Here is a 21,319-nt window from a genome sequence, read left to right as displayed (position 1 = left end):
ACTTTATGGCTCCCATACCGGTTTAAATTTAAGTGGTGTACTCCTTGAAACTCTAGTTGAGCACAAGATCCAGGATCGGGTATTTGGAGTCACAACTGATAATGCAACCAACAACAAGACAATGGTTGAGGCTATTCAGCAGGCGCTCTCTAGCGATGTGACAGTAATCCGAATACCCTGTCTTGCCCATGTTATCCAGCTTTGTTTGAACCAGCTCCTTGATCGTTTAAAGGCCATCCCTCTAAATGAGAATGCAGAAACAAAGTGGACTGACCAGAAGTCATCTGCAGCAAAGGCAAATGCTCAGCACCAGACACAGAGGATCTCATACACCTTAAACAAGGTCCGTTATCTTGCTGTGTATATCCATGCAAGTCCGCAACGCCAGGCGGCCTTTCTCCGACTTCAAGAAAAGGGATCCCAGCTTGTTCCAATCCAGGACGTAAGGACTCGGTGGAATTCTACCTTCTTGATGCTTCGTCGTGCAAAGAGACTACGTAGTTTCTTCCAGCCCTTCTGTGAGGAGTATGACTGTGAGGAGATGTTGCTTGATACTCAAGAATGGCGTCAAATTGACTATCTTCTACAAATCACTCGGCCATTCTTTGACTACACAACAGAGCTCTCGAAGACAAAGGAGGTCACCACACATCTTGTCTTTAAGATTTACAATGCCCTCTTTGATCACTTTTTTGAAGCAGAGGCGCTGCTTAAACGCAAGCGTGTTCCATGGAAATCAGACATGCTCAAAGCACTCATAGCTGGTCGCTTGAAACTTGATGAGTACTACTCTCAAACCGACAATCTCAAAGGACATATCTATGCAGTTGGGACAATGCTGGCACCTGACAGCAGATTTCAGTTCTTTCAATCTGATAATTGGGAGCCTCACTGGCGTGATACCTACCGGAAATCATTCCAGGAATTATTGATTCCGTATCAAGAGCGCCTTACAATAAATCAAGGATCGACTAATACTCCAACAATAGCATCATCTAGTTCTAGACTGAACATGATGCTAAAGAGTAACAAGATATCCGCAAAACCAGCTGGTGATGAGATGACTCAATATCTCGATAGTGGTATGTTTATGATCTATTTCTTCCCTATATAGGATAATACTAATATATTTATACTACTAGATCTAATTGATATTGAACCTCTTCAATTCTGGCGTGAGAACCAATCTCGTTTCCCTGCGATCGCGTTACTTGCTCGCGATATTCTCTCTATTCCAGCAACTGGTGCTGGTGTCGAACGGCTCTTCAATACTGCTCGGGATGTTTGTCACTACCGCCGTGGTCGTCTGAAGTCCGAAACAATCGAGGAGCTTATGTTGTTTCTATGTGCAACAAGATTCAATATTAAGGATGCTGAGGCAAAGCAGCTTGAGCAGTTCTTTACACTAGCTGAGATTGAGTCAGCGAAGGAGCAGAACGATGAATATATAGAGGATGCTGAGCTTGACCTGATTAGTGATAATGAAGAGGAAGAAGGAGTAGATAATAGACTGCGAGAGACATCTCCTCATTTAATAGATATAGATATAGAGGTGACAGAGCCAGAGTTACCAGAGACTGCAACTCAGAGACGGGCCTCAGGGAGGAAGCGTAAGAGCAGGGCAGATGATGATTTTGAGCAATATTAGAGAAATACATCCTGGTTCAATTATTTGATTTATTCTCCATTTTTTCTAGAAGAGCGCTGTAAGTAAAATACTCAATATTACAAGCAAAAAATGCATTAATTATGCAGTTATACGCTAGAAGTCTGTTTGTCTGGTTTACACTATATTGGGGCCCCAATGGGTTACCCAATGGGTTTTGGGTTATGAGCTATAACCCAAAACCCATCGTTGGGTCGAAGCAATGGACCCAAAACCCATTTTGGGTTGGGTTGGGTTGGGTTGGGTCCGGGTTAGAGTGGGTTGTGCCGAAGTCTAACTACAGTGATAGGATTTTTTGTAGCCTTGGATGGCTATAGCCGTCAATGGCTATGTTGTATACACATGAGGATCGGCAAATATGTTATGATGTCGTTGTCGTGCTAGACTGTTGCAACGGAAACCTAGCTGTCGCCTATTGGTAAAAGCTGCTTGCTAGAAGAAGAGTTTGTGGTTGTAAAATGCGGGGAAATTACACCAACTCTTAATTTGTGTAGGGATCGCTAGCATGGCGAAATTGGAGGATTTGATGAAGAAACGATGGAAATGCTGTCATGGCGAAACGAGAGGAATTGGCAGGGCAATGAGGTATCGGCGGGGATTGTGGGGATTGACGACGATGGAGAGAAAATGCTGTTAAAATAGGAGGAATCGGTAACGATGGATGAAGCTGTTAGATTACTGGATTAGGAAGGTAGATCTGGCGATAAGACGATCTCTCGGGATAACTACTGCAGACAGTCGATCCTTCTGATTCATTGAGATTGTCGAAGCGGGGAAGCTTCAGCGGGGTTGATTGATTGGCTTGGCGCATAGAGCCGGGATAAAAGCTTCAGCAATTGATAGTTAATCAATAGCGCGCTAAAGGACTCATAACCTCTTGAAAGGTCTACAAGATCGTAGGCAGGAAGAAAGGAGGCTATTCGGAGAATAGTATTTGTGCGTCTAAAGAGAAAGAAGAAGAAGAGAGAAGCTATAGAGGAGCGAGAACTAATAGGCAGGAGGGTCACGGTCACGTGATCCACCAACGACAGGAACTCCCTTCCAACAATTATAAAATAGATCCTCACCGCGCAAATAGTAATAGATAGACTTACTAAAAACCTATCACGTTTAAAGTATAAGAATTTCGTTCACCTACTAAGAATACAAGATATAAAGCATCTAATAAATTAGCCCTATCCTGATTAAGAAGTAGATATAGTTTAGTAATAATAGTACTAAAGGCGAGAAATGACCTAGATCTATACTAGACATCCACCCCAGACAGAGTCTACGCCAGATAAAAAGGTATGTCGCGGACCAGGAAGCTAAGAGATCCACAGTTTATATTGTTTACAGCATATATTTTATCAACTAGATCATATAATTACCATCCCTTACAAAAAGGAGTGAAATCCATGTAATAAAAGACAGAGCTTTTGCACCATTTTATCCAGACCCTGCGTGGCACCTAATTGGACCAAGGAAGACGTAACTTGATAAGCTCCGAACACCTAAGGCATCAGTTCTAATTGCCTGGGATATCAGGCATCCATTGTCACAGGGAAGTATGGAAAAGAACCCGTTACACACACGAAATTCAACTAACTTTAAATATTTATAACTCCACAACAAGAGGGTCAATTATAAGTTAAAGAAAATATTCAAACAAAGCTCGTCCTAAGCTATCGGCTAGTATAAAATTTATTACGAAAAGTTGTGATTGTGGAAGTGGATAGGACCTGCATTTTGCCTAATATACTGAATTTTCCTCCCCCTCCCCTATTAAGGAGTATGAAAGAACCTTGTAAGAATTCTAATGTTTTACCTTAGAGCCCTTTGAAATATAGGTATATTATGATCACTCCATACAACTAGAATGAAGACCATGGGCCGGTGGTTGGACCACGTTAACCTTGGAGCCTTGGAAATCCAGAGTGGATTACATGAGAGTGACGTCATTCATAAACTTCTCTTCTTTCGCTCCTCCTTTCACCGCAGCAATTCCTTCATGAAAATGGACTACCCCACCCACACTGCAGTTTTATTTGGCCCTCGTTGGGACCCAGCTGAATGGACCGCTTCAGACGACCGAGTTCGAGGGGGATCATCCGTCTCAACCCTCACTTCCATCACCGACGGTGTCCTCTTTCACGGCAACCTCGACATTGAAACCCTTGGTGGTGCTGGATTCGCCTCTCAACGAACAGTCGGCGACGACAAAATCTTCGACCTCAGCGCACATGACGGCATTGAACTAATTTTACTTGGCTCGGATCACAAACGTTACACAATCTCCCTTACCGACGAAATCGCAGGGCGGAGGCCAGATGGCCGTGAACAAAGTGCCCTGGTATGGGAATTTGATTTTTGTCCCAGTGAGAAAGGGTCAAAAGTCCGCGTTTCGTGGAATGACCTCAAACCGACATATCGGGGTAAGCCCGTAGAGGATGCTAGGCCATTGAGCTTGTCTAATGTGAAGAGGTTTCGGATAATGGCTCGGAGGTAAGAACCCATGCAGTTGGTCAACAGCTTGAACCTATAACTAACAACCTTGTAGCTTCTTTGGTGAACAATATGGCGACTTTAGCTTGAAGATCCGATCGATCGCTCTGTTTCGGGACGAGTATCTCGATGACCCCGAGGTGACAAGGAAGTCTATTTGTTATGATTACGAGAAAGGGGGCTATCTGAATCGGCAGATGCAAAACGATGAGAAATGGGGTCTGTTCAGTTGCTGCTTCTAGTTGCAAGGCCCTTTGGAAGAGCGTTGTGAAATAAGCACAAAATCCATCACACCCGGACATTATGTCTACTCAAGCTACTTGCAATATTGCGTACCAATGCGTAATCTGGAAACGGCGAAGAATACCAAGCCAATTTGGACCAATTTACTAGGATATGGTATTTTATTTTACTACTTGATCTTGAATAACTGCGAACTTGGCGCTGACCTTCCGAACAGAGTTAGATCACCACGGGGAATCGTTCCTTCGGTGGATAATTAGCAAGATGGCTTACTGCCAAGGGGTGGACTAAGAAGCACAGGCAATGCGGGGAATATCTCACCTTGAATCTCGCTGGGGAATAATACTCCGCCTGGGGCCAGTCTGCCGACATCGACGCCGACACGGACCAATCACCGGCGGGAGATCTTCGGGGTCACTTCCTGACCCCATGGGGAACCCAACCCCGTGGGGACTCTGATATCTGAGGCTGCCTATCGGTAGGTTGGGGGCTTGAGTGTCCCCGGGTTCGATTGATGTTGTGTATAAATTATCCCTAGTATCCGTGGATCCATGAGACAGATATTGACATACCCTTTTGACTCCAATACAACTCCCTGGGAAACAATCATGGGGTTTCAAACGAAGGAAGACCTACTGGCTGATGTTACTAAGGATATTGAAGAGATCGAATTGGCTGAGCCGCGGGGGAAACACCCAGCAGACCTGAGCAGCATTGAATCTACCGCCCCATCCAAAACAGCCTGGCTCATTGCAATTGTCGTCTCCATCGGGGGTCTTTTGTTTGGTTGGTCATTACAACGTCCTTACCTAAGGCATCTCTCTGAAGATAATCGTGCCTAGGTTACGATACTGGTTATATATCCGCAGTTCTTGTCACAATAAACGACTCACTTGGTCATGTGCTCAGCTCCAGCGAGCAGGAGATGGTAACATCTTTAACAAGTGGTGGCGCTCTGGTTGGAGCAGTAGCGGCCGGTCTTACAGCTGACCACTTTGGTCGGCGCTGGCCCATCTGGGGTGCATGCTTGACCTTTGTTATTGGTACAACTCTACAAACGTGTGCATTTTCCGTCGGCCAGTTCGCGGCGGGGAGATTCATCGTCGGTCTTGGGGTGGGGAGTGCCTCGATGATTGTCCCAATGTATAGTGAGTCTCTCGTGGTTTGCCTCGGTCAGTTCGCAGTCCTAATAGGTTACAGTTGGCGAGATAGCGCCAGCACAGTATCGTGGACGGATGGTGGCATTCAACAATATGAGTGTCACATTTGGACAACTTCTTGCAAGCGCAGTGGGGGCTGGACTTGCCCATGTTAAAGGCGAGGGCTGGCGTGCCACTGTCGGGATCGGAGCAGCCCCAGCCCTTGCTCTTGCTGCGCTTTTGTTCTTCTGTCCCGAGTCACCAAGACAGTTGGTCTCTCATGGTAATACAATCGCTGCAGACATGGTCCTTCGACGGATCTACCCAACCTCCACAGCTGAACAGCGTCAGTCCAAGATAAGATCCATTGAGGCTTCCATCCAAGAAGCGACAGAGACGATGATTAATGAGTCCCTGTGGACCACCTTCAAGCGAATCTTCACTACTCCTTCCACTGCGCGTGCGACCTTGACCGCGTGCACGATAATGGCCATTAGCCAACTCGGAGGTTTCAATACTCTGATGTATTATGCGGCGACACTCTTTTCTATCGTTGGCTTCGATAATCCCACCGCTGTGGGATAACTGTCTCTGCAACGAACTTTGTGTTTTCGTTCGTCAGCCTCTTTCTCGTTGACAAGTTCGGTCGACGAATTATTCTTTCCATCACAGTGCTAGGCATGGCAATCTGTATGGTCATCGCCGCTATTGCATTTCACTATATTCCGGTAGATACCGCTACTCTAAAGCTCACCACCACACAAGGTGGTTGGGCTGGAACTTTGGTGCTTGTTGCCATCATCTGCTATGTTGCATGTTTTTCCTCGGGGGTCGCAACGATGGCTTGGATTGGTACGGAACTGATTCCGCTGGAAGTCCGCGCCATAGGCACGATGCTAGTATGCTCTCACACTTCGGTGAAATTCTTTTCGGTTGCCCATTTCTAACTTTTCGGGCAGAACACGGTTACTTGCTGGAGCACCAACATTATAATCTCCTCCACATTTTTATCAATGATGAAGAGCTGGACTCCAAGTGGGGCTTTCGGATTCTACTCGGGCATTTGCTTCTTTGGTTGGGTATTCGTCATCTTCTTCTATCCCGAATGCAAGGGAATGCCTTTGGAAGCCATCAGGGATGTTTTCAAGGATGGCTTTGGGGTCGCATACTCAAAACGGTGGCAGAGAGAACACAAAGATGAGACCAAAATCCAGACACTGGTTTTGGGACACTAGCAGAGATGATCTCTATTCAGGCAAGCTTTCAATGGGAGGAGAATCGAGATTTTGTGGGCTAACTTTCACTCATGAGTTCAAAGTAGCGATTCTGTTATCTTTGAATGGGCTCATCCCTGAGCCAAGGTGACTATTTATCTAGTGTCAATGTACTTTAAGTCATCATGGGCCACCTGTTTCTATCGAGTCGGCTCAGACTTTCGGCATACAAGCACTGCCAGCTGGATGTAAGAGTCTGTCTGTCGGAGCCTGTTGTAGCAGCCTGGTTTGTCAGTCTGCCCGCATAGGGGGCAGATGACGGCATAGATCCAGAGAGCTTCTATCCTCTCTTTCCTTCCACTCCTCGTCTCACAATACATTTTGTTATTATGAATTCCGGTTTCCCCGTCAGTCTCACCTTGCGGGCAAAGCCTGTGCTTGAACCGCAATACATGTTTGTTGAATCTTCTAACAGAATCGAATTTCGAACCCTCTTTGTCGTATCCAGTTTCCTCTAGTGACACGTGCGACAATATCGCGCGCAGCCACCCCGATGTCGGCCCGACTACTCATGCAACGGAATTGAACCCGGTCATCGACGGTTGCTGCTCGAACCTACATATAAACCAGGTTTTCGGTCTGCTGAAAGTGTTTCAGTATCCACGCTTAGTCACTCCCAACTACATAGATTCCAGGGATTGATCCATGTGAATTGAGAGCCATGGGGCTACTGAATACCGATATCCTACTGTTTGTCCATCTCAAAAGATAAGTGAGCTTTTTTGACAAATTTATCTTAGCCCCTTCCTCTCTAGCAAGCTGGCCAGCCTGTCTGTGGGACACAGGGAAAGAACCTAGGAACCAACTGACCTCGGAATATTGATAGGCATCCCCAAGCCCTGGAGATACCATGACAAACCATGATTACTTATTTTTGATGCTGCGATGCTTCATAATGCTCACTAGGTACCTAATCTTGACTGTGTTTGTGGCTGGTAATTTCCTTTCAATTAGGTATTGAAGTGGGAAGAGCGCGCTGGCGGTCTGACATCGCAGACAAGACGACGGGGGTGCTCAGTGCTCGGCGGGATCAGGGAGCTAAGCAGGTCCCCATGACTACCGGAATAGGAAAGAGATGCTGTTCTTGCGAGAGGTGTAGGATGTTTGAATTGCTAAACTAGGGGATCGCGAGCATAAGCTGCCAAAACTAGCCACAGTGGCGCACCTGGGAGGTGGCGCGGTTCCCCCATTACAGTATCTAGGGTTGCTTTTGCTAAATTTCTTTTGAGACTTGAAATGGATGAAATACCTGAATTCGCAAAGACATAAAAATAAGATGTCAACACCGTCAACCTCGGGACAAAAACAGCTCCATGAAGGGCCAGATTCCATCACACTAATTATAAAAGAATAGCTGAGCCCTCTTAGTGCGTGTGGGTTCCCGAGGGCCCATTCGTGAGCAAAGTCTTGACAAAAATGTGACAGGAACGAGATCAGCCAGCCAGCAAAGTCTGGCAATCTGATGACATTTATAGATTTCCATGATTACTGGTTATCTCCTGTGCTAGCATCCATAACAGGCTGTAATCCAATGGCAATTTTACTAATACCCTATACCAGACTCATCTACGTAGGAGAGGCACAAATCGCTTCAAACAGTAGGTTCTGACTGTCGAAGGGAAAAGACCGACCGGGGAAAAGAAAGAAGAGAGAGAGAGAGACCTATCTAGCCAAGGGGTCATCTGACCTCCCTAACAATGCCAGTTCACAAACCGCACATTACATACAACGATGTCAATGGTCAAATCAGATTCAATGTATCACGGTACACTCTCAGATAAATAGAAAGCTCTCACGGACTATACACTGTATGAAATGGCTGTTCGCTAGGCTTGTGAATGTTGTATAGGAACCTGAGTCCTGGCCTACAAGGGTTCCGTTTGGAAGAAAGTTCAGGAATGAAATAATGGACCCATGGAACATGCTCACAGAATCATAGCGACCGGTGCGATTGTGGGGTAAAACGCGGGGGCAATCAGCATTACAAGTTTCTTTTTCTCTGAACCTAACTTGGACTTTTCTTCCGGTTCTCGTGGCCGCCAGAGACATCAGTCGAGCCAAGAAGCAGCGCCAAGGGAGCTTGGATCCCGCAGTCACACGGAGGGCCTTTTTCATTTGACAGTACCGCCGGTGGTTCCTTTGACCTTCCCAAAGAACAGCATCCCTGCCTATCATAATGTATCTTCCATGTGAATTGTAATTTCTCACTCTCACCCTTCACTTTTCCTTCCAGAGAGATTGCGGTATTCTTGTCACTTGCCAACCTTCGCCAAGACGGTTGATCCGTAATTTTAAAGTTGGACTTCGGACATCAGCCGAACGCGGGGTGGCTAGATTTAAGATGTGGGGCGTATGTAGTTACAATATAAGCGTAGCCCAAGCAAGTCCCTCGTGTTGGCGGGGGAGAAACCTACCGAGCGCCATTTGATATACAACCGTCTATTGGCCCAGGGGTCAACACCAGCCCCCAAGTGGCATAGGAGTACGCTTTGACATTCGGTCGATCGCCCAAACTGTATCTCCCCGTGTTTGTGGAGGCGAAAGGTTCCGCGGAGAAAATATTGCCAAGTAGCTCGGAATCCTTTTGGCGCCGTATGAGGCATGTGTGCTTTCGCCATCTTAATGGTTGCGGACGCTGCGCTAATGTGACATTTTTGGAGCACCATAACCCCATAGCCTGAGTTGAAACGAAGAATACTTTGCGTCCTTTGTGTGGAAGACCTGACCACCTGAGGCACCCAGGGACTGTCCAGTCGGCGGTGCCTGTCCTTTCCCGGGAATCGGCGAAACAATTAAATGGCTCGATTCAACGTTCAAGCTAACCTTGGATCTCTTGCGCCGAGCCTTGGTATCAGATAGTGTCCAATGAACAATTGACTGCCTAGCCTGCGTTGATGTCCTGCGTTTGCTTGGCCACTTGAGCCTCCTTGGCATCATGTTATTTAAGCGACTGCTGACCACGATCTGGTCAGTACCTGTTTTCATTCTGTGTCATTGCCGTTGTTCCTTTCACTTTGCGAAAATTGCGAAGATTCGCTATCTCGGCCTACTAAAGGGTGCTTTCAGATTGATCTAATTTGGCTTGCAACCTCAGCTCACATTATATCTTTCTATAGACTATCCATCACGTTATGGCGGGTGGCTCTGCAATCAATGTTTTCAAATTCAACACGGGAGGTCTTCCTAAGGAGACCCTCAACGCAAAGCTATGGTTTGCTGTGTTTGCCTTTGGTCTGATGGGTGCTGCCCGAGGTGTTGATGAGGGTCTCATCACGGGTGTCTTCAACTCTCATGCTTTCAAACAGTCTATCGGGATTGACGATCTGGAGGCAAGCGAGCTTGCTAGTATCAAGGGTACTATTTCCTCAATGGTCCAGCTGGGCAGCGTCGCTGGTGCTTTATTGTGTGTGCCCCCCGGAGATCTCTTACAACCCTACGGAATATTTGCTCACTTTCAACAATAGCGCTTTCGTCATGTGTGACCGGATTGGCCGTGTCTGGGCCACACGCCAACTATGCGTCTTTTGGATCCTCGGTATTGCCATATTCATTGGAAACAATGGTAAAATCGGGGCAATGTATGCTGGTCGATTCATTGCCGGTATCGGTATCGGCCAGACTTGTGTTGTCGGTCCTATCTATCTTTCGGAAATCTCACCAGCTCCTATTCGAGGTCTCTGTACTTGCATGTTTACTGGCGCGGTCTACCTGTGAGTTCACTTTTCTTTCTTTGTCATTCCATTATTCTTTCTCAGTGCTAAATCACATCAAGCGGCATCATGATTGCTTATTTTGCCAACTGGGGCGCTCAAATTCACATGGCTGATACCTTCAATCGATGGGTAGGTGCCGGTCACAATCCCCATCACGGCCGTCTGGCTGATACATTCTCTTCACAGGCTGTACCCACGTCCCTTCATCTTATGTTCGCCGGTATTATCATGATCCTTACACTATTCCAAGTGGAGTCACCTCGATTTTATATCAAACAAGGCAAGCGGGAGCAAGCGCTCGAGTCCCTTTGCAAGCTCCGTGGCTTACCTGCTACCCATCCATATGTTCTTGACGAAATTACCGAGATGGACGTGGCCTTCCAGGAGGAGATGGAAGCAACCAGTGGCATGGGCTGGAAGGGTATGTTCAAAGAGATACTTGGTATAAGGCGCAATTCTTATCGTCTTTTCTTGACCAACCTGGCCCAAAACATGGCCTGCTGGTCGGGGGGCTCTGCTATCACGGTATACGCTCCGGATCTTTTCACGCTGGTCGGCATTACTGGCCAAGAGCAGTCTCTATTCTCGACTGTCGTTTTTGGTGTGGTCAAATTTGTTGCCGCTATTATTTGTGCTCTCTTCCTGGTCGATATGGCGGGTCGAAAACGATCCCTTATCATTGGTATCGTTCTCCAGACCATTGCCATGTTCTACATCGCTATCTTCCTTAACCTGGTTCCCATTGCCAACAACCCTGAGTTTGTTCCCAATGAGACACAAAACCGCGCATCCACTGCCGCCATTGCCTTTATCTACATCTCAGGTGTCGGTTGGGCTTTAGGGTGGAACAGCGGCCAATATCTGTTGTCCTCTGAGCTCTTTCCACTTCGCATTCGCGGGGTTTGCTCTTCTATCACCATGGCCATGCATTTCATCTGTCAGTACGCTGTCAACCGGGCTTTACCTGAAATGCTGCTTGAGAATGGGGGTCTTGGCCCCGACGGCACATTTTACTTCTTTGGGGTCATTTCCATTCTCGGTGGTGTTTGGGTTTGGCTCTTCGTGCCCGAGGCCGCCGGTCGCAGCCTTGAGACTATTGATAAGATGTTTGACCTTCCTTGGTACAAGATCGGCCTATTCGGTCGGAAATTCGCAGAAGATTATGATCGTGAGCAGGAGCAGATTTACCGCAACGAGAAGAAAGATGGTGGAATCGTGGTCTCGCACAATGAGACAGCATAGGGTTTTGATGGAACCCCAACGCCAAATGGCATCCATGGATGTTTATCAAATTTGCCGAAGAACAAGTTGATATTTATATTCTTGTCATATGCAATAGTGTTTTATCATGGCTCAAATCAGCCAGCCATGCCACATCCAGTTATCTGCCCAGGTGCCAGGACGATGATGGCAGTTGTGTCTATAGATTTCAATGATTAGTCGATGGCAAATGGAACTTGATCCCGTGAGCACCACGAGGAATAGATCGTCGATCAGCAATATCTTCTAAGTTTGTAAGTCTACAAGGCTGTGTTTTCAACTGCTAGGTATTGCCTAGAGCTGAGCCCTGGAGGTGCCTACGTATCCCACATTCTCTGGGGTGCTGGTACAGAATATTTCCGCGAAACTCAATATTGAACGGGGCTTAGAGTGATGGGGTCTGGTCCTGAGATAGTACATCCCGCAGCAGCTTCAAAGATTCCCGCGCAAATGCAACCATATTCTCCGCTCGGTCATTGCTCCCGGTTTCAACTTCACGAGTGACTTGCCCTTCTGCACTCGAAACGGCAACCGCTACATACCCACTGAACAGAATTAGATATAGATCACCAAAAGTCAAGATGATTCACTTACGGGGTTCGGTTTCTTGTCGTTCCTCCAGTGGGGCCAGCTGTCCCGCTCTCACTGATCGCATATGATGAGCCCAGAGTGCGCCGGGTATGATCAGCCATATTTGCCACAATCTCGGTCGTGGGGCCTTTGTACTTCTCCAGATCTGCTGATGTCCAGCCTGCAAACGCGAGGCGTGATTCTAGAGTGTAGACAGTGAGTCCACCTTTGTACACAGCTGACGCGCCCGGACAGGAAAGAAGACAAGCAGAGATGAGGCCTCCAGCAGCCTAGTGATATATCAGAATACTCGCTTTCACCCAGGGACCTCACTTAATGTACCGTCTCGGCAACAGAAATGGTTTCGTTTCGGGCTTTGAGGAGTTGGAACACTTCATCTACAAGCGGCTGTAGACTTCGGGGAGGGAAATCCGCCATCTTGTTCAACTTGGTCAGATACTTTTGCTTGGAAGTTTAGATAGCAGAGAGTAATAAGTAGACACCACTAGTCCCGAGGTCGTAGTTGTACTCCGTACTGAGAATTGGGTGAGCAAATGAGGGAGACATGGCGGGGATCCATGGTTGTTTGCCCCGTGTTTGCATCGTTTGCTACGCGCTCGACTGTTTGTCCCACCCAGCTCATTACTCCGTACACAATGAACAATCTCATGACGAGCGCCCGCTCCCTTTCGACACACCCACGTACCCTCCTCCTTACCTTCGACGCGTTCGGCACACTTTTTTACCCTCGTCCACCCGTCCCTCAGCAATATGCGGCTGTCGCGCACGAATTCGGCTTCTCTCGCACCGTCGTAACCTCTCAGGCAATTCAACAAGCTTTCCGAGATGTATATCGCTTACACTCACTACGTTGGCCTAACTATGGTCGCGCCGATGTGCTCAGCGGGAAATATGGTGGCCCCCGACAGTGGTGGGGGGAGGTAATACGGGAGTGCTTTGTGCGGGTTTTGGCTTCTCAGGGTAGCAACTTGGCCGCGCATGGGTCACAGTCCCGTGGCTTCGAGCTTCCGTCGGAGATGGTTGATACTTTGCTCGATCGCTTTGCCAGCGATGAGGGCTACGCACTCTTTGATGATGTCATTCCCTTCTTCGAGCGCATGCGCGAGCTTCGAGGCACCTCATTCCGAGACTTTGACCGGGTTTTGCTCGGTGTGATATCGAATTCTGACGACAGAGTCCCTGCTGTTCTCAAAGCTTTAGGGGTACGAGTGGGTGATATGCGTGCCGATCAGGATTTATCCAGCATGGACTTACCTGGCTTCGAGCAACGAAACGTGACCAAGGAGCCACGTCCATTTGACCAGTCCGAAAAGGATCTAGATTTAATCATAACCAGCTATGAGGCTGGCGAAGGCAAGCCGAACCGACTTATTTTCGATGTCGCAGAACGACAGGCTCGATTATTGCCGAACAAACATGGGCTTTCGCTGGGCTCTACTCCTACTTCTGACCAGACAGATGACTGGGTTTGTGTTCACGTCGGAGATGAATATGAGAAAGACTACTGCGCTGCGATTGCTGCTGGGTGGAAGAGCTATTTGATTCCTCGCGCAGACGGGGAACTTCCTGCGAAAACCATTCGCTCGTTATTGGATTTGATCGACGAGCTAAGGATCTAGGTATTGGCTGATCAATCTTTTGCCCCTTGGTATCTGCTTTGAATCGGCTCTCTGAACCAGACTAGCTTGTCTCACTGACTCTCCACGATCTGCTATGTATTTTCAAATCCCTGGACTTATCAACGATGGAAAATTTGACTCCAACCACATCGGTTCGAAATACCGGGACAACAGATTACCACGCTCTCGAAATGACAAGTTTTCACTCAAACCTTCCACTCTTTACAGTACAAAAGATTGGATTGCTTATCCTGGCCAGTCCTTGATCATCAATACAGGGCCAGATCAGTGCTCTGGGGGCTGTCTTGACAAACCAGCACATATCATACACTTGAGTCACTCAAATTAGACTATGCCATCTTTCGGGGCTGCTGGGACATGTTACAAAATGAGCGGGGACTAACGACTCATTGCTCTGGTAGTCTGGAACTTTTCTCGACTAGCAAAGAGGGTAGCTCTGTCATGCGGGTGGCTTGGGTCTAAACCTAGACAGAAGGTCTGATCTGTTGGACAAATGAATTGTCGTGACTTGCTTGGGCAACTTCCCATTCCCGTCAGTTTTCGCGTTGTTGGTTGTTGTTGTTTATTTTTTTTTCCTATCGGCTTTTGTCATTGTGTTTGTTTCTTTGACGCCGGTAAAACTTTTGCGACCGTGGCATATCACATAGGTCAGCCCGCCCACACAGCAACCACATGTTGCGGCGTGGCAACAGAGACTATGCCAAAGAAAAATCGGAAATGTGTCTTGCCAATTTAGCCAGGACATCAAGGCTTTGTGGTTCTCGAAGCACGAAGGCGCAGACCAGTCTATTTAGCAGATCCCGAAACGTTCCCGGCCGATCTACTCTACATATTCGATCATCGATCAGATATCCTGATTGAAAATGATCAACACAAATCCAAAAAGCTTGTGTGAGCTTGGCGGTCTCCACCATTTCGCCGCGCGATGCCGGGCCTATAGACTTCAAGCTCCACAATGGAAGGTGTTGACGACGCTAGCGCCGAGGATTACGCATGCCCCTGACGCTATATTTAAATTCAGTCAGATTTTAACTGTACTGCCTGGAGTGCTGCAGTCCGAATCTGTTCGTTTCTTGCTCTTTGCAAGGGATTCTTCCGGGCTTCGGTGGCATCGTTTCTTTTCATCGCACATTTAACGGCAATCTGCAACAATCCCAGCTCTTCTGCTTATATGGGCTGACAAATTCCATCCCGAAAACATGCACTTGCTTGGACCTTTCAAAGGCGCGCTTGCTTTGCTGTCGTTATCAAACCTGGTGGGCGCCATCGACTTGGACGTCAGCAACGAACGTACGTGAGCAAATTCTTATATTTCCAATGCTCGTGAATTTCCGCAGAACTGACAATGGAGCCCCTTCTTAGAGTCACTCAAAGATGCCGCGAGTACCTCGACTTACGCTATGATGAAATACTATTACGGCAACGAAACTGGGCAGATACCTGGAGCCTTTCCGGACAAGTGGTGGGAGGGTTCGGCCCTGTTTCTTGCGCTCCTGGAATATTGGCATTTCACGGGAGATACGACATACAATGAGGAGTTGAGCATTGGACTGCAGTGGCAATCGGGCGACGATGGTGACTATATGCCAAGTAACTATAGCTCTTATCTTGTAAGGGTCATCATCACATCAAAGTTGGAAATTACATGCTGACAATTTGAACAGGGAAATGATGATCAGATGTTTTGGGGCCTTGCAGCCATGACTGCGGTGGAGTATGGATTTCCAGATCGCTCGTCTGGGTTCTCATGGCTCTCTTTGGCACAGGGTGTCTTCAACACCCAGATTAAGAGATGGGATACATCTTCATGCGGGGGTGGCCTTCGGTGGCAAATCTGGCCCTACCAGAATGGCTACGGGATGAAGAACTCTATCTCCAACGGGGGACTGTTCCAGTTATCTGCACGGCTAGCTCGTTACACTGGGAGTTCAATTTACCTTGAGTGGGCCAACAAGATTTGGGACTGGTCGGTCTCTTCGCCACTTCTTAGCAATACAACCTGGAATGTCGCCGACTCGACAAATGTGGACAATGACTGTGCCACCCAGGGGAATGACCAGTGGACATACAATTATGGAACTTATTTGATGGGTGCTGCCTATATGTATAACTATGTGAGTAGTCGTGTTCCAGTGTCAATCATGTCCCGAGGTCTTCGATTGAAATCAATCACTAACATCATGTTACTCGCAGACGAATGGAACCACTCAATCCCAATGGCTGACCGCTGTCGACGGTCTTTTAAATGCAACACTCAAAAATTTCTTTATCACCGGGGGAATCATCGAAGATTATTACTGCGAACCGGCGGCAAATTGCAATGACAATGAGATTCTCTTCAAGGGCCTTACCTCCTCCTGGCTGGCGTTGACTGCGATCCTTGTACCATCAAGTTTCGACACTATTATCGCAAAGCTTCAAACCTCGGGTCAAGGCGCTGCGGCATCATGCACTGGTCACAACAATGGCACATGTGGCGTGCGTTGGTACAAATCCCAATATGATGGCTGGATGGGAATGGAGGAAGAGATCAGTGCCACAAATATATTCACTGCAAATCTGGTCAACTTCAACAAAACCGGTCCTGTGACATCAACGACAGGAGGAAATAGTACCAGCAATCCCACTGCGGGCGAAGATGACAGTGATTCGAACAGCGCAGAAACGACTACGATTACAACAGGGGACAAAGCAGGGGCTGGTATCCTGACTGCTGTCTTTGTGACCGGTTGGTTTGGATTGATGGCGTTCATGGTACTGGGTGGTTAGGTATTGGCGCTGGCGCTTACTTTCCAAGGTTGGTTTTGAGTTTTCGGAATATCGTTCCAGGTTCCTGGCATTAAGCCCCGGAGCCATACATAAGTAAAAAGCCTAATACTGGTCGGGAAAACAACCAAATACCTACCTAAATATCTCCCATCTGGCCATCGAAATGCTGAATAAAGTTGACTATTTTCAAGGTTACATCAATGCGTATACCTCCAGGGCTGTGACGACCTTGAGCCATCGGTCATTATCATGAAACCTATATCTTTGCGACATGAAGATTGGTGAACTGAGAGGATTAGAGCACCACAACCCCAACAAGAGGCTTAGGCGGCAATTACATGATGCCTCAAGCAATCCAAAACCAGATTTTCTCTATATGATGCTTGTTAGAAGCAATCATCAAGCTTTGGCCCCGGGAGATATAACATACCAAGGAAGTTTCGGGGCGTGGGTTCTTCCCACGTGGACTCAAGTTGATCTGCTTCTTCTTTGCCGGATAGCAGATCCATCTCCTCTATCTTCACCATTTTTGTCTTTTTGATGAACTTGTATCCAAGGAACAGACATGCAAAAATGGGAATGTCAATGTAAGGCGGTATGAAGCTCTTGGCACTGAAGTGACCAGGGAAGAAAGCATCGAACCCGTTGAAAAATGCCACAGTTGACGAGAAAATAATCGCAAAATAAGCCAGGAATGGCTGGAAGGGGGACTTGAATGGAAGGGCAGACCGCGGTATACCGTGATATTCCAGTCCATGGTGGAAACGAACATAGGTGAAGGCGATAGAAGTCCACACGATCAACGTGCTGACGGAGCTCAAGTTGCTGATCCAGAAAAAAACCTCAACTGAGCTTGAGGAAACATTCAAATATACTAGCAGGCTTAGAGCAGCCGTGACAATCACACAGGCGTAAGGAACGCCAAATTTCTCTAATTGAAGAAAACGAGGAGCCTTTCCGTCCAGTGCCGTTGCGTAGAGAATTCGAGTCGATGCATAGAAGGAGTTACCAGCCGACAACGCCGATGTAAGCACAACGGCGTTTATGATGGAAGGTAATACCAAAATACCCCCATTCTCGATAGCGATGACGAATGGGCTTGCGCCCACGCCAGCCGCACCCTTATGAATTGCATTAAGCAGTCGGGGATCCTGAGAAGAGACGCAAAGGCCGACCAAAAAAACGCTGCCAACGTAGAATATAGCTATGCGCCAGAAGACTCGTCGGACAGCCTTAGGAACATTGCGCCGAGGGTTTTCGGTTTCTCCCGCCGCAACCACGACCATTTCACTTCCACCATAGCTGAAGGTTGCTTGTATGAAAACTTTCCAAAATGCCAGAAATCGCCCCAAAGACCCATCTTCAAGATACTGATTCATGGGACCTGGATTCTGCCAGTAGCGAAAGCCTATCCGATCATGTCTCGGAGCCCCGCCAAGTGTGATGATGAGCATTAGGAACATTAGCCCAATGATGGTAATGAGTTTGATCGATCCGAGGAAGAATTCCAACTCGCCATACACCCGCACAGGAAGACTATTGATAGCAAAGATGGTCACGTAAAGTACGGTAATCCAAACCGCAGAGGATACATTGTTGGGCCAGTAGTCAATCACTAGAGCAGCTGCGCTGATTTCAATTGGAACTCCAATGGCGAATTGATACCAATAGTTCCACCCCAAAGTAAATCCAAGAGCCTCATCGACAAACCGGGATGCATACACAGGTACCGCTCCGGGCAGGGGAAGCCAAGTAGCCATTTCACCCATGCTATTGATCACGGCATAAAGATTTAAACCCGTGATGAGATAGGCGAGGACTGCGGACAATGGTCCCGCCAACGAGAGAACCTGACCTGTGCCGACGAAGAGCCCCGTGCCTATCGCCCCAGACAGAGCTAGAAATTGAATGTGTCGTGATTTGAGACGTCGTTGCAAAGTCCCTGTTTCTGTGCGTGCATTGCCGGACTTAAGGTATGGAGGTCGTTCATGATGCCGAGGACCAGGCGGTTCCAATCCTCCCATCTCTGTATCCACGGGACAACTCGAACTTGCTGACATTTTTCGCCTGTGAAGACCAGTGAATCTAGGTTAACAGCTGACACCCGTACAACGTACATGAAGCCCGGCTGTCGTGCCGATTTTGTAGAAACCCTGCACGGACCTGTGGGGCTACAATATCTAGGGAGAAAAAAGCGTGGGGTTGTGAGATGCGGAGTGACGCGCGAGGGGTTGATTTGAATACCGATATCGGGCTGTACTTGGCGGTTCTGTTACTGAATTGGACAAATGTACGGTCGGCGAATAATAAGGATCATCCAATGTTGTAAAATTCCGTCCGTACTCGTTGTTGATCGGCGGGGATATCGTATCGCAGGGGTGTCCGAGGCCTAACTGCAGGGTCCGAGCCTTGCAAAATCTAACAGAGTTGCATTGCACGGTAACATTGGGACACATACGGAGTATCCAAAATAACATTGAAATCAAGAAAACGACGCGTATGAGGAAGTTGAGCACTGTTGCTTTCTGGTCATCAATCTACACTTGAACATTCAGTTCGGCATTGTAGACTTCTGAGTGACATGTCGGACTCTTTTGGGTATGAACCAACCCAATTTGGGCACAGTATGCGCTCTCATTTTTCTTTTGCACCGGGTTACCGTAACTTGAATCATGGTAAGCGACTCCCGTTGTGAGCCATTTTATCTGCTCACTCTGTCAGGTTCATTTGGGGCTTCTCCTACCGCGATCCGCAACAAGGAAACACAGATTCGCCATGAGTGTGAAACTAATCCGTGCCCTTTCATCAAATACCGCTTTCCTCGCTTATTGAATGAGTCCCGAGTGGCCATGTGTGAGTTTCTCGGTGTACCCGAATCCACAATAGTTTTTGTGCCAAATGCAACTACCGGAATCAACACGGTGCTGCGGAATATAGTATGGAACACGGATGGAAGAGACGAGATTCTGCAGTTTGACGTGATATATGGTGCGTGCGGGAAGACCACCAGCTATGTCTGTGAAGCGAATGCAAACATCGTGCGCACTAGACAAATTCCCCTCGAATACCCAATGAATGATTCTGGGGTCGTGCGCACGTTTCGCAAAGCGATAGATGTGTCCCGAGGAGAAGGATACCGCCCGCGTATTGCAATATTCGATACAATCTCATCCAACCCTGCTCTTCGGTTTCCCTTTGAAAAACTTACTGCGGTCTGCCATGCAGAGGGCGTTCTGAGCTTGATAGACGCTGCTCATGGAATTGGTCAAATTGAACTTGATCTTCCATCGCTGAACCCAGATTTTTTGGTCAGCAATTGCCATAAATGGCTATTCACTCCTCGTGGATGTGCAGTCTTCTATGTTCCCGTGCGCAACCAATGGATGATACGCAGCACTTTGCCAACAAGTCACGGTTATGTCGCTGGGTCTTTGAATCGAGATCAATGGCCTTTAAAAAATCCCACGGATCTCGCGAATGGCACGACCGCATTTGTATCCAACTTCGAATTCGTTGGCACCACCGATAATTTTTCGTTCTTGACGGTCCGAACCGCGATTGAGTGGAGACAAAGTGTCTGTGGTGGTGAAAAGGCGATTCAGGAGTACTGTCGTCGGCTTTGCCGCGAGGGAGGTCAACACGTTGCGGAAATTCTGGGGACGAGGACTTTGGAGACCACGGAGGGGGCTTTCGCAAAGACCTACATGGTCAATATTCTTCTTCCTCTCGACATACCTACTGAAGGCTGTGGGAGTCAGGTCACAGACGAAGATGGCTTAGATGTCACTGTCAGCGAATGGATGCAGCAGAGTATGATCAATCACTATCGAACGTTCATGCCTGTTTTCCCCTTTCAGGGAGCTTGGTGGGTAAGATTGAGTGCACAAATCTATCTTGAGCAAAGCGACTTTGAATGGGCAGCTCAGACGCTGAAGAAGCTGTGCGAAAGGTTGCGAGAAGTCAATTCTGGAGTGAAAAGTGGGAAATGAAAAGGGGGCGGGAGAGAATATAAAGGTATTTCAGAAATCATTCACTTTGATAACCCAGGGAAATACCCGAGGTAGTCGAGCAGTCTCAATAGGATGGTGACGAGAAACAAAGCGGGAATCGTATGTATTGTGAGACCCGAGGAAAGAAGGGGGAGAGAGAGATCTAGATCTATCTACACCAGTGGGGACCCTGCAAACCAGGCAAACACCCGCGCCGACAGATGGGTGTCTTTATACGGAGTACACACATAAAAAATATCAGAGAGCAAAGAGAGGTGGAAAGAGAGAGACAGAGAGTGTGTTTGCGCAAGCGGGCCTGTGCTCCCAGGGGGCCCTGGGGGGGCCTGTCCACAACTATGTACGGAGTACGGAGTACTGTGGTTAACTATATCCAAACTGCCTTGCCTGCCAGTGCATGGTTAAGATAGAAACCAGTGGAGTATTATACCATAATGCCGAGTCGGTTACCACCCGTAGCTGTAAACTTCTACTCCGTACAGCTCGTAGGAACCGATGCCGACGGCTTTCGGCGCCGGCGATGTGTCCAATTA

At 47.7% G+C, this 21,319-nt stretch overlaps 8 protein-coding genes across 8 annotated transcripts; 6 read left to right on the top strand and 2 right to left on the bottom strand.

The window, feature by feature from the left end:
• Positions 1–3,524: 3,524 nt before the first annotated feature.
• Positions 3,525–4,392, top strand: N7506_002765 (CIA30 family protein; the record flags this gene model as incomplete). The annotated part of the gene is made up of 2 exons (XM_056952060.1): positions 3,525–4,150; positions 4,206–4,392. 2 exons carry the CDS (start codon positions 3,525–3,527, stop codon positions 4,390–4,392), a joined length of 813 nt encoding a protein of 270 aa, XP_056815211.1.
• Positions 4,393–5,001: 609 nt separating this feature from the next.
• On the top strand, positions 5,002–6,767 carry N7506_002764 (uncharacterized protein; the record flags this gene model as incomplete). The annotated part of the gene is made up of 5 exons (XM_056952059.1): positions 5,002–5,179; positions 5,236–5,541; positions 5,594–6,056; positions 6,155–6,431; positions 6,492–6,767. The coding sequence occupies 5 exons, from the start codon at positions 5,002–5,004 to the stop codon at positions 6,765–6,767; spliced, it is 1,500 nt and encodes a 499-aa protein (XP_056815210.1).
• A 3,170-nt stretch (positions 6,768–9,937) lies between these two features.
• Positions 9,938–11,761, top strand: N7506_002763 (uncharacterized protein; the record flags this gene model as incomplete). Its single annotated transcript, XM_056952058.1, has 3 exons — positions 9,938–10,209; positions 10,271–10,516; positions 10,579–11,761. The coding sequence occupies 3 exons, from the start codon at positions 9,938–9,940 to the stop codon at positions 11,759–11,761; spliced, it is 1,701 nt and encodes a 566-aa protein (XP_056815209.1).
• A 403-nt stretch (positions 11,762–12,164) lies between these two features.
• Positions 12,165–12,787, bottom strand: N7506_002762 (CinA family protein; the record flags this gene model as incomplete). Its single annotated transcript, XM_056952057.1, has 3 exons — positions 12,165–12,324; positions 12,374–12,639; positions 12,692–12,787. The coding sequence occupies 3 exons, from the start codon at positions 12,785–12,787 to the stop codon at positions 12,165–12,167; spliced, it is 522 nt and encodes a 173-aa protein (XP_056815208.1).
• Positions 12,788–13,005: 218 nt separating this feature from the next.
• Positions 13,006–13,989, top strand: N7506_002761 (uncharacterized protein; the record flags this gene model as incomplete). Its single annotated transcript, XM_056952056.1, has 1 exon — positions 13,006–13,989. The coding sequence occupies one exon, from the start codon at positions 13,006–13,008 to the stop codon at positions 13,987–13,989; it is 984 nt and encodes a 327-aa protein (XP_056815207.1).
• Positions 13,990–15,209: 1,220 nt separating this feature from the next.
• N7506_002760 (glycoside hydrolase family 76 protein) lies at positions 15,210–16,779 on the top strand (the record flags this gene model as incomplete). Its single annotated transcript, XM_056952055.1, has 4 exons — positions 15,210–15,300; positions 15,373–15,620; positions 15,675–16,124; positions 16,204–16,779. 4 exons carry the CDS (start codon positions 15,210–15,212, stop codon positions 16,777–16,779), a joined length of 1,365 nt encoding a protein of 454 aa, XP_056815206.1.
• A 386-nt stretch (positions 16,780–17,165) lies between these two features.
• Positions 17,166–18,839, bottom strand: N7506_002759 (uncharacterized protein; the record flags this gene model as incomplete). Its single annotated transcript, XM_056952054.1, has 1 exon — positions 17,166–18,839. The coding sequence occupies one exon, from the start codon at positions 18,837–18,839 to the stop codon at positions 17,166–17,168; it is 1,674 nt and encodes a 557-aa protein (XP_056815205.1).
• A 612-nt stretch (positions 18,840–19,451) lies between these two features.
• N7506_002758 (Pyridoxal phosphate-dependent transferase major region subdomain 1) lies at positions 19,452–20,768 on the top strand (the record flags this gene model as incomplete). Its single annotated transcript, XM_056952053.1, has 1 exon — positions 19,452–20,768. One exon carries the CDS (start codon positions 19,452–19,454, stop codon positions 20,766–20,768), a length of 1,317 nt encoding a protein of 438 aa, XP_056815204.1.
• Positions 20,769–21,319: the final 551 nt, after the last annotated feature.

The sequence above is a fragment of the Penicillium brevicompactum genome (assembly GCF_028827555.1).
Source record: "Penicillium brevicompactum strain IBT 35665 chromosome Unknown utg000001l_segment0_segment1, whole genome shotgun sequence".
Lineage (NCBI taxonomy): Eukaryota > Fungi > Ascomycota > Eurotiomycetes > Eurotiales > Aspergillaceae > Penicillium > Penicillium brevicompactum.
The sequence above is the reverse complement of the archived record's forward strand: the minus strand, read 5'-3'. Positions and strand labels throughout refer to the sequence as shown.